The 15,791-nt window shown below is 44.0% G+C and overlaps 1 protein-coding gene across 2 annotated transcripts in view; it reads left to right on the top strand.

The window, feature by feature from the left end:
* The first annotated feature begins 7,658 nt into the window (after positions 1-7,658).
* LOC126475405 (uncharacterized) overlaps positions 7,659-15,791 on the top strand; it is a 73,445-nt gene continuing 65,312 nt past the window's right edge. Inside the window, exons 1-2 of one of the 2 annotated variants that reach the window (XM_050103248.1) lie at positions 7,659-8,053; positions 14,110-14,223. In XM_050103248.1, the coding sequence (XP_049959205.1) occupies positions 7,746-8,053; positions 14,110-14,203 (402 nt within the window). In that variant the 5' untranslated portion in view covers positions 7,659-7,745 and the 3' untranslated portion in view covers positions 14,204-14,223. Of the gene's footprint in view, positions 8,054-14,109; positions 14,224-15,791 lie in introns of those variants that run through there. The other variant, XM_050103249.1, reaches the window with a different exon arrangement.

Genomic DNA, 15,791 nt, shown 5'->3' on the forward strand with positions numbered 1-15,791 from the left:
TCTGACGAATTAGTTCAAGAAAGCGGTCGGGGTGGCCAAGCGGTTAAAGGCGCTACAGTCTGGAACCGCGCGACCGCTACGGTCGCAGGTTCGAATCCTGCCTCGGGCATGGATGTGTGTGATGTCCTTAGGTTAGTTAGTTTTAAGTAGTTCTAAGTTCTAGGGGACTGATGACCTTAGAAGTTACGTCCCATAGTGCTCAGAGCCATTTGAACCATTTGATTCAAGGAAATTTTACGGATTCAAATGGTCAGTCCCCTAGAACTTAGAACTACTTAAACCTAACTAACCTAAGGATATCACACACATCCATGCCCGATGCAGGATTCGAACCTGCGACCCTTTCCGGATTCGCACAGTGTGGTTCTATATAATCGCTCACTGAGGATGATGTGTGATGTGTTCGTTCAAAAGACACTGACACAAATCTTATTCGGATGTACCTGTTACTAGTTGTAAATTTCGCACAACTGAGGCGACTTTTGGTAGACGGTAGCGCCGACCAACTCGACTTCAGAATTTACGTGTTCATTCACAATCGTTTTTCTGTTTCACTATTTTTCGCTAAATTGGTCAATAATCGTGTATGCGCAATTTCCTGTAGTCTCATGCAGACTATTGGCAGTTGCTAACTGCTGAATGTGAGTTATCTCATCCTGTACTGAATCCTTATTTTGTAGCACCCTCCGTTGTCTTGTGCTACAAAAGATTTTCATATTGTTTTCTGTTGTATCAAACATGATGAAACACTGTATTGGAAAAACAAAATTGCTACAGTGACCAAAAAACAAAACCTGTACTGCTGTGTACGTAAATAGCCAACAATGAATGAAATCCACGCAGAACCCGTACTATTATGCAAACAGTTTATGTAAAAAATAACTGATATTCGTAACATGTCACAAAAATTTGACAAACTGAATACAAAATTGAATTGTCTGAAAAAGAAGTACAATATTAGTAACTAACGTGGTGTATTTCTTGCTTTCGAGCAATACAACACTATGTGACTATGTATTACCAAAAGCACCAATGATCTGTCCTGACAGGGTCGCCGTATGTAACATCATCACTATATTCTTGTCTGTATGAAATTTTGCCCGACTTTACCTCTCACCCTATAAAAATCTACATATTACCAAAACAATGTACTCAAAACTGTTATCAAATTTAAATGCATATGCTAACCATTGACTAAACAGAACCTAATTTGAAGTGAACTGTAACTGCTCTGAATACATTTCTTCTTTACGTTAAATGGGTTAAATGCATAACTGAAATAAAACAATGATATGGCCTTAATCAAAGTTTCTACTTACCTCGCGTCTTGACAACATTGTTGCAGATTCCTCGAAAGCACAACAGCAAACAGCAAGTAGGCAGCGGCTAAGCTAGATTTCTGTTTTTAAATAAAATTTCTAAACTACACTCAAATTGTTTAATACCACATGGTACAATGTGGTAGTGCATAATGATAAACAATGGGATGAGGAGAGGAACTATTCCTATGAAATGATATTATAAGACAAAAATTTCAGAATGATGTATATATTCAAAAAGACAGAATAAAACTTCACGTGACCTTCACACTTAACGTAAGTCTGAACAATGCTAAGCTTAACAAAGTAAACAATGGTTTCAAGAGGGTACAGTGTTAACAGAGAATGCCTATAAAAATCAATCAGCCTAATCAGTTAATACGTTAGTGCATGATTCAGGGAAGTGAGGTGGTCTTTCTCTCAACTCTGAGCAACTGAACAAAGTTAACTTGCTGCCAATAATCATTTGTCTAAATCAGACGCACAGTGTTGCAGTCTTACTTGAAACTTCTTCTCTTAAAAAAATAACATTATTCAAAATTTATATTCTTTTTCCTTTCAACATATGCATCATATTCATTCTTGCTGTCTTTACAATAAGTATTTCTTCATCTAATAGATACAATCACAAGTCAACACAGCACTACTGATGCGTTTAGCACCTACCACACACAAACTAAGAATGTATCAGACTGCACAGAGGCAAAGACTGTACCACGATAAGATCAAAGATTGTTAAACAATAACATAACTTGCTGTCTCTCTGGCGCGCACATCGATAACATAAACCATAATGACATGTCCACCTTACACTATTCCACGCCTGTAGGAGTTGAATTTTCGAAAACAGAGGAACAGGTATTTTTTTAAATTCTAACCGAACAACCAAATCCAAATTTTCTTAGATTTATCTTTTAAAATGCTTTCATAATGAAATAGTTCATGAAACATTCCACGCCTGTAGGAGTTGAATTTTCGAAAACACTGGAACAGGTATTTTTTTAAATTCTAACCGAACAACCAAATCCAAATTTTCTTAGATTTATCTTTTAAAATGCTTTCATAATGACATAGTTCATGAAACATTCCATCCCCTATTTCACCCCTTTAGAAACTGAATTTCCAAAAACACTAAAACATATGTATTTTTATGTCTTACAGAGAAGTGAAATATCAATTTATATATCATCATCATCATCATCATCATTTAAGACTGATTATGCCTTTCAGCATTCGGTCTGGAGCATAGCCCCCGTATAAAATTCCTCCACGATCTCCTATTCAGTGCTAACATTGGTGCCTCTTCTGATGTTAAACCTATTACTTCAAAATCATTCTTAACCGAATCCAGGTACCTTCTCCTTGGTTTGCCCCGACCCCTCCTACCCTCTACTGCTGAACCCATGAGTCTCTTGGGTAACCTTGCTTCTCCAATGCGTGTAACATGACACCACCATCTAAGCCTGTTCGCCCTGACTGCTACATCTATAGAGTTCATTCCCAGTTTTTCTTTGATTTCCTCATTGTGGACACCCTCCTGCCATTGTTCCCATCTACTAGTACCTGCAATCATCCTAGCTACTTTCATATCCGTAACCTCAACCTTGTTGATAAGGTAACCTGAATCCACCCAGCTTTCGCTCCCATACAACAAAGTTGGTCGAAAGATTGAACGGTGCACAGATAACTTAGTCTTGGTACTGACTTCCTTCTTGCAGAAGAGAGTAGATCGTAGCTGAGCGCTCACTACATTAGCTTTGCTACACCTCGCTTCCAGTTCTTTCACTATGTTGCCATCCTGTGAGAATATGCATCCTAAGTACTTGCAACCGTCCACCTGTTCTAACTTTGTTCCTCCTATTTGGCACTCAATCCGTTTATATCTCTTTCTCAGTGACATTACTTTCGTTTTGGAGATGCTAATCTTCATACCATAGTCCTTACATTTCTGATCTAGCTCTGAAATATTACTTTGCAAACTTTCAATCGAATCTGCCCATCACAACTAAGTCATCCGCATATGCAAGACTGCTTATTTTGTGTTCACATATCTTAATCTCACCCAGCCAGTCTATTGCTTTCAACATATGAAAACAATTGACTGGCTGGGTGAGATTAAGACATGTGAACACAAAATAAGCAGTCTTGCATATGCGGATGACTTAGTTGTGATGGCAGATTCGATTGAAAGTTTGCAAAGTAATATTTCAGAGCTAGATCATATATATATGTACCTTTAAAAATACTTTAGTCTTTCTGTAACAACAATTTATTTAAAATTATTCACCCATCATTTCTCACCCGAAGGGGTGAAACTTTCAAAAATGCTGAAGCACGTATTTCTTTAATCCAACCCAGAAACCAAATACCAATTTCGTAGGTCTATCTTCACAACTGCCTTAATAGGACATCTTTTCAAAAAACCTCTCATGCCATATTTCAACCCCGTTAGTTGGAGAATTTCAAAAAATCTCGTCTTTTAACGACGCCTGCATAATAAGACTAACACTCTCCTCAAATTTCGAATTTCTGTCCTTTGCGGTGTGGACTCGACGATGATGAGTCAGTCATTCAGGACATTGCCTACACACACACATCAAAAAAGTTTTGCATCACCCCTGTTCCAAGAACTCCTGAGGACAGAGGTTGACTGTGGATTCTTTATCACAGACACAGTCCCTTTCGCCGGGCGCGGTGGTCGAGCGGTTCTAGGCGCCCAGTCCGGATCCGCGCGACTGCTACGGTCGCAGATTCGAATCCTGCCTCGGGCATGGATGTGTGTGATGTCCTTAGGTTGGTTAGGTTTAAGTCCGATAGTGCTCAGAGCCATTTGAACCATTTGAACCACAGTCCCTTTCACTGTTCAGAGATGTCACTAAACACGCCCAAAGATGTGAACAAGAACGTATGAGCAGCGCCTATTAGACGGAGGGGTCCGACAGCCGAAAAGTTCCAGTCATTCCACCAGGAAAAAAGTATACGGCTCTTGTTGTCTGTAGTTCAACCATGCCTAGACGGTCAATACCGCGATTCGATCGCGTCCGCATTATTACTTTGTGCCAGGAAGGGCTCTCAATAAGGGAAGTATGCAGGCGTCTCGGAGTGAACCCAAGCGATGTTGTTCGGACATGGAGGAGATACAGAGAGACAGGACCTGTCAATGACAAGCCTCGTTCAGGCCGCCCAAGGGCTACGACTGCAGTGGATGATCGCTACCTACGGATTATGGCTCGGAGGAACGCTGACAGCAACACCACCTTGTTGAATAATGCTTTTTCAGCCATAGGACGTCGTGTTACGACTCAAACTGTGCGCAATAGGCTGCATGATGCTCAACTTCACTCCCGGCGTCCATGGCGAGGTCCATCTTTGCAACCTCGACACCATGCAGCGCGGTACAGATGGGCCCAACAACATGCTGAATGTACCACTCAGGATTGGCATCACATTCCCTTCACCGAGGAGTCTCGCATATGCCTTCAAGCAGACAATCGTCGGAGACGTGTTTGGAGGCAACCAGGTCAGACTGAACGCCTCAGACACACTGTCCAGCGAGTGCAACAAGGTGGAGGTTCCCTGTTGTTTCGGGATGGCTTTCTGTGGGGCCGACGTACGCCGCTGCTGGTCATGGAAGGCGCCGTAATGACTGTACGATATGTGAATGCCATCCTCCGACAGATAGTGCAACAATATCGGCAGCATATTGGCGAGGCATTCGTCCTCATGGATGACAATTCGCGCACATCATATGAATGACTTCCTTCAGGATAACGACATCTCTTGACTAGAGTGGCCAGCATGTTCCCCGGACATGAACCCTATCGAACATGCCAGGGATAGATTTTAACAGGGCTGTTTATGGAAGACGTGACTCACCAACCACTCTGAGGGATCTACGCCGAATCGCCGTTGAGGAGTGGGACAATCTGGACCAATAGTGCCTTGATGAACTTGTGGATAGCATGCCACGACGAATACAGGCATGCATCAATGCAAGAGGATGTGTTACTGGGTATTAGAGGTACCGGTGTGTACTGCAGTCTGGACCACGACCTCTGAAGTTCTCGTTGTATAGTGGTACCATATGCAATGCGTGGTTTTCATGAGCAATAAAAAGAGCGAAAATGATGTTTATGTTGATCTCTATTCCAATTTTCTGCACGGGTTCTGGAACCCTCGGAAGCCAGGTGATGCAAATTTTTTTTTCGTGTTTATATAGGTTTCTAATGTTGCCGTTGGTTTGGATTCGATTCTAATAAGAATAATTCTAATACTGAACTATCACAGTACGTCAAGGTTTGTCCTGTCTTCCACTTTACAACGATTCTATCCCAGACGCAACATATTTCTGCTGCTTTTCACGTTTCCCTATATTCGCCTGATCAGAAATCGTTGTCTACTTGCCGCTTCACTTCCTTGAATCGAGCTATGATGTACATTCAGACGTCCCTTGCCGGATATCAGAATAGTGAACTAAATCGAAATCATTTACCAGTGGAGATATGATCTTGAAACTTTCAGGTACAAGCCTAATGTCCTAATATACACACTATTTGTATTTAATGTTAGAGTGTCTATTTCTTCTCTACGCATTGCTGACTCGCCTGCTTCTGGGGAAAGAAAGTGCCCTGAAACTCTGTCTTCATGTCCGTCCTATTTGACAAGACCGTGGGTAGTTTTCGGCAGCCATAACTGATAATTTTTATCCGTAAACTAAACTGTCTGGGATCGAACGGGATACACAAGAATTTTCGTTGGGTAGTCAATGACGCTATCCCTAGATCACAAAAAGTTTATAGAAGCAAGGGTATTCGTTTTACAGTACGCGTAGTTACATGCCGGGTGTAAACGGTAACTGTTTACAACGTACCACGGAGATGTAGGTGTAGTCGAAACTAACAAATTTACTTTTGTGGATCAAGCAGGGATACAACCTCAAATTCGGCTACAATAGCCACCTAAGCTCCAGCTCAAGTGCGCTACAATGTTAGTAATTCCTCGCTCCTCCACTTACAAAATGTAAAACTGACGTTTGTGTAAATTTTATCTCAAAACACTGTGCGTTTTAACAGCTTAAAATTAACAATTTAATTGTTTAGTTTGTCTGTCTTTCTTACAGTGAAACTACTATGCTTGTAAGAGTTACGTTTAAACCGAATAGTAAAAGCAATTACTCTTTACGTAACGTTTACACATATTTTTTCTTAGATAACCTAGTAGCCGAATAAGCCGGTGGCGTTAGAGAGCGGGAGGATATTTAAAATCTAGTCGTGCAGTGTCTGTATTTTACAGTGTCTGTACAGACTTATGCAGACATTGTAGAGGACAGACATTGCACTACTGTGTTTCACACCGAAGGAGCTGCGCGGGGTAGTCGCGCGGTCTCAGGCGTCTTGTCACGGTCCGCGCGGCTCCCCCCGTCGTAGGTTCGAATCCTCTCTCGGGCATGGGTGTGTGTGTTGTCCACAGAGTAAGTTAGATTAAGTAGTGTGTAAGCTTAGCAGTTTGGTCCGATAAGATCTTACCACAAATTTACAATACCAAAGGAAGACAATCTGATGCGAAAAAGAACCTCTCTTCCTAAGTGGGAATCGAACAATTTGCGTGCGATAGCTATGGGACGTAGGTACTAGGTTTGAGTGACTCCTAGAAGCGTGCTCGGATAGCGGAAGTTGTTTAGGCGACTGACTGCGATAATTGTGAGTCCCGGTTCGACACAAATTTTCATATGTACTACAAATTGAATAGCTGTTGTATAATTGTATTCATAGTTTGGAAATACATTTCACAATTATATTAAAAAACTCGCGTGGCGTACTTGCGCTGTAGCTTAGGTTGCTTTTGCAGGTCAATTTGAGGCTGTTTCCCGGCTTGATAGGCCGCTACTATCCTATATCAAATTGTTCGCCTGCACTTCCCATAGACCACTGTGGTATGTGGTAAACAGTTACCGTTTACCCCCTGTATATACTAAAAGGTGTTTATTTCGGGAATTTCCATATTGTTCTGTATCTAATTTACGTGCAAAATTGCGTGAAGTGCACTCAGTTCAGTGTTATAAAAATTTGTATTTTAGAGATGAAAGAAACTAAGAGCTATTATGTGTATGTACTTGACAGCGAGCCGTCACAACCGACGGCGAGTGGAGAACAGTGTTCGTATTGATACATTAAGCTTCCTGACGAGTATCTTCCTGGAAGAGCGTTTGGTCATCCGAAGCTGCGAGAAGCTGACTTTCAAGGCGTTACTCAGCCACCAGTGGCGGAAGTTTGCATCCGGTGATAACGTCACCGCACCTATCTGCGGCGACGTTTTTTCGGAGAACGCGAGATACGAGTGGGGACGCACACGTGGTCGCTCCGAGTCGCGTACGCTGTGCGCCTGGCTCATCTGCGCCGGCCGAATCAAAGTGTGGGCGTAGCAGAGATGCAGCGGCTGGCGGCGTTGACGGCGCTGGTGTGGGTGGTCGCCACGTGCTGCAGTGCTGCCAACGTGGTGACAGTGAGGCAGCCCGACGCCGACTGCGTTCCGGTCGAGGAAATCGCGACGGCGGTGGAGGCGCAGGACAGTAGCGAAGAGCACCAGCCGACACCCCCCGTGCTGTTGGCCAACGTGATCCGCGCGCGGCCTCGCTGCCCCCCGGGCTCCACGTGGATCAAGGGCCGATGCCGCCGTGTCGTGAGGTGCAAGCCTGCCGGGTCCGGGGTCGCGACCACTGCTCTGCAAACCGATAGGTAAACCCATCGGACGCGGCGCGTTTCAAGTTCCTTCCTTCTACTAGGGTCATTCCGAAAATAATCCCTCTAACTTCCCTGTGATGACTTGCAATGCCCGGTCCAGATTCTTTTGATGTAGTACTAATTTTTGAATCTTCTAATGTCCTCTTAGTTTCGTTGTCCTGCGGCAGGCGGACATTGTGAGTAGTAAACTGGCTTTCATAGATGATGCAGTTATCTGAAATGAAATACTGTTTGGAAAACGTTGTAAAAATATTCAGTCATACCATTTCAAATATGTGCAAATATTGGAAACTTACTTTAAATACTCAGGAGTGTAAAATATTACACTTCTCAAAATGAGAAAGTACCCCAGTACTATTCTGTGACTACAGTACCAATGAGGTAAAGTTCGAGTCGGTCAACTTACACAAATACATGGATGTAACAGTTTGTAGGGATATGAAAAGGAACGATCGTATAGACTCAGTAGTAGACAAAGCAGATAACAGGCTTCGGTTCATCGGTAGAATGCTAGGGAAATGCAGTCAGTTCACGAAGGAAACTGTTTACAAACCATTCGTGTGCTCGAAAGCCAATTTTCTTAAAAAAAAAGGAAACAACGGCAGCAAGAACAGTCACAGGTTCATTTGACCTACTGGACAGCGTGACGGACATGCTGAAGCAACTGAACTGACAAACGCCTCAATGTCGACGCAAACTATCCTGTGTAGGCATGCGTAGTAAGTTTCAGGATCTAAAATTAAATAATAAATCTAAAAGTGTACCAAAATCGCAACGTATCGCTCCCGTATGGATCGCAAAGGCAAGATCAGAAAAATCGCAGAGTGCACAGGAGTGTTTAAGCCGTCGTTTTCCCGCACTCTGTACTTGAATGGAACGGCAGAAAGCCTTAGGAAGTGGAAAAACGGGAAGCACCCTCTGCCATGCTCTTCACAATGGTTTGAAGAGTTTTTATGTAGACGTAGATGTAGACAGCAGCAGCAAGACAGCGTTGCAAAATGGCGTCTCTCATCGAAGAGCGTATGAAACAGACGTGTGTCATTTAGTTCCTCACTGCGAAACAAATTGCGCCAATTGTAATCTGTCGACGCCTGATAAATGAACACGGTGATGATACAGTACATGCGAATGAAGTGAGGCTTTTCAGCAGAGGTGAAAAATAGCGAAGACAAAGCTTGCCCCGGTCGCTGCTGTTCAGCTGGCATACCTCCTAATAAAAGGGTCTCGATCAAATCATCGGTGATGATCGGTGGATTACGGCAGAGGAATAGTCTGCACATCTGAATATCGACTGTACTGTCTTAGACGAGATGTTACGCTACCTCGGTATGTTCCAGACGGGCCCCTCGGATATTGATGCAGATGTGGAATGAATATATGTCAAGCCCTTCGGGACTATTGAGGCTAGAGACGACAGTTTTCTGAACACCATCCACTAGCAGAAATGCAAAAACCAGTGTTTGGAAATGTGTTATGCATATCTTCTAACGAAGAAAAGGTTCAAAAGACGGCCATCTACAGACAAAGTGATGTGTATAGTGTTCTGGGGTAGGCAGGGTATGGTTCTTTTGGATGTCTTCAAGCATAAAGTAACTGCCAATTCAGAAGGCTACAAGACGACACTAACTAGGCTGTAGGGACAAACTTCTGGAGTCAAACCAGAGAAGAAAGACACCGTCCGGCTTTTAACAAGATAATGCAACGCCACACAACAGTTTCGTGACCATGGAACTCTTGTCAAATTTGGTTCGGCTGTTCTACCGCATACATCGAACTGTTATAGTTCTCGGGATGAACGGAGTGGGCGAAAGGCTCTCCGCTGGAGATAGGTGGAGTCTGTAATCTCGCCCCCCCCCCCCCCCCCCCCAACTAATTCAAGTTATTGTCCACAATAAGCAAAGTCTTTCATGAAAAAGTTGAGAGGAATGAAGATTACAATAAACTTTCTAGTTTACTTAGATTTTCGTGTAGAGTTCTTGACTATGGCTCTGAGTCTTGAAGCCGAAATTCTCCATTTTAGGTCCTCGTGGTTGAATTGATCTAAAGACGAGTTCCGATCGCTCGCGAAATGAAAACCACAGTGAAAACCAGAAACGTTTTATTTACAACAGTTAGGTACACCTTCCAACCACTTCTTTAATAGTCACCGCTCCAACTTCGAGTTTTGTCGTGGTGTTGTATCAACTTTCCAATATCCTTGTCATAGAAAGCAGCCGCCTGTGCTTTCACCAGTTATCTGCACTGATCTGCAGCTCGTTGTCTGTGGAAAAATTTTGTCTTCATAGCCAGCGGTTCTTGTGATCAGAGATGAGACTCACGGGGAGCCAATTACGAACTGTATTGTGTGTGATGAAACACTTCTCATCGGGAACGCTGCAGCAGCATCTTCACTGCCCCTGCAGTGTGCGGCCGAGAACTGGCATGAAGAAGGAACTGCTCGACAGTTGTGTTATGGTGGCTGCGTGACACAGGCGAAATCTCTAACCAGGCCCTCATACTTGGTGGTAGACGCCATTCCCTACGCATCTTTACGTGCTCACTGTTCACTCAAAGCTTAAAAGAGCGACGCGACACGATCGATGGGCGTATTAGAGACACTGCCCAACACATCTGTGCAGAGCTCTACCGGATTTTCGCATTGGATTCCATTTCGCGACCGATCGGAACTTACTGTTGTTGTTGCAGAATTTTTGTTGTTACGTTAATATGTTTTGCCATATTTTAGTGTCTCATTCAGTCTTATGAATTTTCACGTTAACAATGCCGAAATAACATGGTTCGCCCAAAATACAAGAATACGTCCGGTCACATCAGTGGCATGCTTACTACTTCTTCACTATGCGGTAATAACCATATTTCAAAGGGTTTACTTTTTTCTGGAGGAACGAATATCTATTAATTTCGATTATTGTTTCATAAATGAATCAAGAAATAACCATACTAAACAGTACTAGATTGCGTAGTTAACAATAGAAATTTTAAGTGTGCCAAATAATTCGTAATTTCGAATGTTCCTAAAAAAATAATTTTAACTGTACCGTACCTCTACAACTGGTATGGCCTCAGACCGTGAGATGGCGGCAGGAACCCCGGCAGATGGTGTCGTGGAGACGGCGGCAGAGCATTGGTCACGTGACGGCTGAGCCGTCCGGCAGCGGTCGTTGGCTCGCAGCTAAGCTGCGACGAAGATATCTGCGTCAGCAGTTCGTCGCCAACCCCCGGCTATGCCGCGCTCATAATCTGCTCGTAAGGCCCCTTCATATTTTGCCAGAGTGGCCTTGTCACTGCGAAGACAGGCACTACCACACATTTTCAGTGCCGTCGCATTCCTTAGCTAATGCGGTGGACGAGTACAGTCGCGTACTTCAGGGCCCTTGAAACTCTCTGAAGGCTGGTTACTGTTCGGAAAACTGGGTCGTGATGGAGGAAGCGGGAGGTATGTCTAAAACGCTGCATCGGCTAGCAGCAGTTAACGCCCTGGAAACGGCGATGGACACTGGCTTTGGCCTATGCCCTTAAGGTACATTCCTAATCAGAACATTCATACTACTTGCACCTTTTTTGTCCTATGATAGATGAAAAACGTGGCCAAGAGTTATCCAGAAGCAGATACTATTTTGAAAGCTGTAATACAGTGGCTAGCCTCAGATGGTTGGGTTTTTACGAGAATGGTTTGCAGGCCCTTGTTCATAGTTGGCCAAAAATGCGTAATGGATGGTGATGGTGTGGAAAAATGACAGACGAAATCTGTTGCGCTTTCTGTACCTGTAGGAGTTCCCATGAAAACAAATTGCAGACATTATTTTCGGAACGACCCATGCGATATTCTGTAACAGCTACTATGTTGGCTGTCAGACTATTGGTTTATTTGTTTTACAATAGGCTATATTTGCTGTCTACAATAATGCTTCTTCATCAAAAATAAATAACAACTCTACGATTAAATGTACATCAAGCATTAGTACAGTATTACTATTCTGCTACTGCTGCTAATACTATCACCATCAATATTACACTAATGGCCATTAAAATTGCTACACCACGAAGATGACGTGCTACAGACGCGAAATTTAATCGACAGGAAGAAGATGCTGTGATATGCAAATGAATAGCTTTTCAGAGCATTCACTCAAGGGTGGCGCCGGTGGCGACACCTACAACGTGCTGACATGAGGAAAGTTTCCAACCAATTTCTCATACACAAACAGCAGTTGACCGGTGTTGCCTGGTGAAACGTTGTTGTGATACCTCGTGTAAGGAGGAGAAATGCGTACCATCACGTTTCCGACTTTGATAAAGGTCGGATTGTATCCTATCGCGATTGCGGTTTATCGTATCGCGACATTGCTGCTTGCGTTGGTCGAGATCCAATGACTGTTAGCAGAATATGGAATCGGTGGGTTCAGGAGGGTGATACGGAACCGCGTGCTGGGTCCCAACGGCCTCGTATCACTAGCAGTCGAGATGACAGGCATCTTATCCGCATGGCTGTAACGGATAGTGCAGCCACGTCTCGATCCCTGAGGCAACAGATGGGGACGTTTGCAAGACAACAACCATCTGCACGAACAGTTCGACGACGTTTGCAGCAGCATGGACCATCAGCTCGGAGACCATGGCTGCGGTTACCCTTGACGCTGCATCACAGAGAGGAACGCCTGCGATGGTGTACTCAACAACGAACCCGGGTGCACGAATGGCAAAACGTCATTTTTTCGGATGAATCCAGGTTCTGTTTATAGCATGATAATGGTCGCATCCGTGTTTGGCGACATCGCGGTGAACGCACATTGGAAGCGTGTATTCATCAACGCCACACTGGCGTATCACCCTGCGTGATGGTATGGGGTGCCATTAGTTACACGTCTCGGTCACCCCTTGTTCGCATTGACGACACTTTGAACAGTGGACGTTACATTTCAGATGTGTTAACACCCGTGGCTCTGTCCTTCATTGGATCCCTGTGAAACCCTACATTTCAGCAGGATAATGCACGACCTCATGTTGCAGGTCCTGTATGGGCCTTTCTGGATACAGAAAATGTTCGACTGCTGCCCTGGCCAGCTCATTCTCCAGATGTCTCACCAATTGAAAACGTCTGGTCAATGGTGGACGAGCAACTGGTTTGTTCAATACGCCAGTCACTACTCTTGATGAACTGTGGTAACGCGTTGAAGCTGCATGGGCAGCTGTACCTGTACACGCCATCCAAGCTGTGTTTGACTCAATGCCCAGACGTATCAAGGCCGTTATTACGGCTAGAGGTGGTTGTTCTGGGTACTGATTTCTCAGGGTCTGTGCACCCAAATTGCGTGAAAATGTAATCACCTGTCAGTTCTAGTATAATATATTTGTCCAATGAATACCCGTTTATTATCTGCATTTCTTCTTGGTGCAGAAATTTTAATGGCCAATAGTGTAGTTGGTCGATTACGCAGTGCGCATCTGATTTCTATCTCACGATACCCATTCGAGTGAAAGGTAAGTTAACCTGAATGTGGGCTAACCGAGCTGACAAACTTTCTATCCGAAGATAACATGGGTCGTATGAAGTACAAAGTACCACTTCAAGCTGTGCCGGCTGTTGACAGATGTCAGTCTGAAAGTACAAGTAAGTGTTAGTACCATCTTCCTTCCTTCGGACCAACACATCAATGAAGGGAAGGCAGTGAAAATATGCAGAGCTTTATAGAAGATTTTAATTCCACCCCCACCTCCCCTACACACACCAAATATTGTCTTGACTACGGGGGTGGAAGAAAAGGAATTACTAAGAGTCAGTAAATACAGGTCGATTCCGTCGATTCTGTTTCTTCCAAAAGCCGAGACCTGCAGAGAAATGGCATAGTACACGCCTTGATGCAAGGGAGAATCTGACTTCACCGCCGTCTTAATCGTAGCTGACCGGGATAGTCAGACGTCCCGTTTTATAAATTCGGTAGAGCAAACTGTTTTAGTTTTGTCGCATGTGTTTGACGCATAGCACGCTCCATTAACAGTAATGTATTTTCGCCTCATTATTAGCTATACCGTTTGCTGTTCTGCTCAAGGTCGTACTGGAGGTGGTTTGCTGTTACCTTCCTACGACCTTTCAACTCGTTAGCTGCTGCACAGAGCTGGCGGTACCCTCCCAGGAGCCGGTAATGGTAACCACAATAAATTATTACTGGTAACAATACATTTATATATACGGCATTACAAACACCTTAAAAAGTTTTTAAATGGTTTGCATATTTACGAACGTACGTTACCTGATCAAAGTATCCGGACACCGTATGTAATGCGGAATTGACCACTAAATGTCACAAGAGGCGGACCGACCAGTACGAAATGAGGCTGCGAGTGCTGGTTTGCCACTAGAGAAATAGTAGCTGCAGAGTGCGTTGGTCAGCAGAGCTCAGTGACTTTGGACGTAGACTACTCATTGGACGCCAGCTGAGTAACGAATGCATCAGGGGCATTACTGTCCTTCTAAAACTGCCCAAATCTACTTTCGGTGATGCGACTGTGAAGCAAAATCGTGAAGGAACAACCACAACTACACAGAGACCACGCAGACGCCATGTACTGATGCACACGAACTGTCAAGCATTGCGGAGGATAGTTGTAGGAAATCACATGAAATCAGTGGAAGAAATCAGTCATGAGTTCCACCACCAGTCCAGCTAGTTTAAAAAGAATGCAGTAGAATGGCCAAGCAGCTCCTCGTAAGCAGAACATATCTGTAGTCACTGTTAAGCGACACTTAGGGTGGTGTAAAGGGCGACGCCACTGGACAGAGAAGGACTGGAAATGAGTGAATTTGAGTGTTGGATCATGTAATATCCTTTGACATTCCTAATGAAGTGTTCGGGTTTTACGAATGCTTGGTGAACTTTACTTGCCGTCATGTGTGGTGCCAACAGGGAAGCATGGAGGAGGTGGTGTTAGGGTATGGGGTTGTGTTTCGTGATTGGCGTGTTGTCCCCTCATGGCGCTTGAGAAAACGCTAAGTGTGGAAGGATAAGAACACATTTTACTGGATTGTATACCGCGTACTGTAGAGGAACAGTCGATGATTCGTTTGTATCAGCATGACAGTGCACCCTTTCGTAAAGCAGCTTCTACGAGGCAATGTTTCGTAGGCAATAACAGTGCTGGAAAGGACTGAGCTTCCCAAAGTGCAGACCCCAACCCAATGAAACACTCGTGGGATGTGTTAGAGCGCCAACTTCGCTGCAAGCCCACCGATCGAACTTCATTCTCTGGTTTCTGCTCTTGAGGAAGAACTGGCTACCGTTCCTCCATAGACATTTGGACACGCCATTGGACGTGTACTCAGCTGGTTTCAAGCCTTCGTAAAAGCACTCCATCTTAATGTCCCCTAGTAGGTATCCGAATGCTTTTGATCAGATAATGTATGTGGGGTTAGTTTCAAGTGGAGCAGGGAATGAAACAATAAGGTTTACGAACAACAAGCTTTTCTGTGAAATAAAAACCAATCAACAACCAAAAAAAGGAAATCTTTTGGGAAATCCATATCGTGTCACATTTGTAAATCAAAATCTGGGTGATATTCTGTAGCGCGTTGCTCCACCTCGTGCAGTATAACATCCTCGTAACCTCCTTGACATTTTGTCCTCAAAGTTGTCGAGACGTTGCTACTCTAGCCCTCTGGGATCATTTAGTGTGTGAAGAGTGTTCCTCCGACAGCGCACTGCAAGTTTCACCTCATTCCAAGCAGACTGGACCA

This window comes from Schistocerca serialis, chromosome 4 (genome assembly GCF_023864345.2).
Source record: "Schistocerca serialis cubense isolate TAMUIC-IGC-003099 chromosome 4, iqSchSeri2.2, whole genome shotgun sequence".
Classification (NCBI taxonomy): domain Eukaryota; kingdom Metazoa; phylum Arthropoda; class Insecta; order Orthoptera; family Acrididae; genus Schistocerca; species Schistocerca serialis.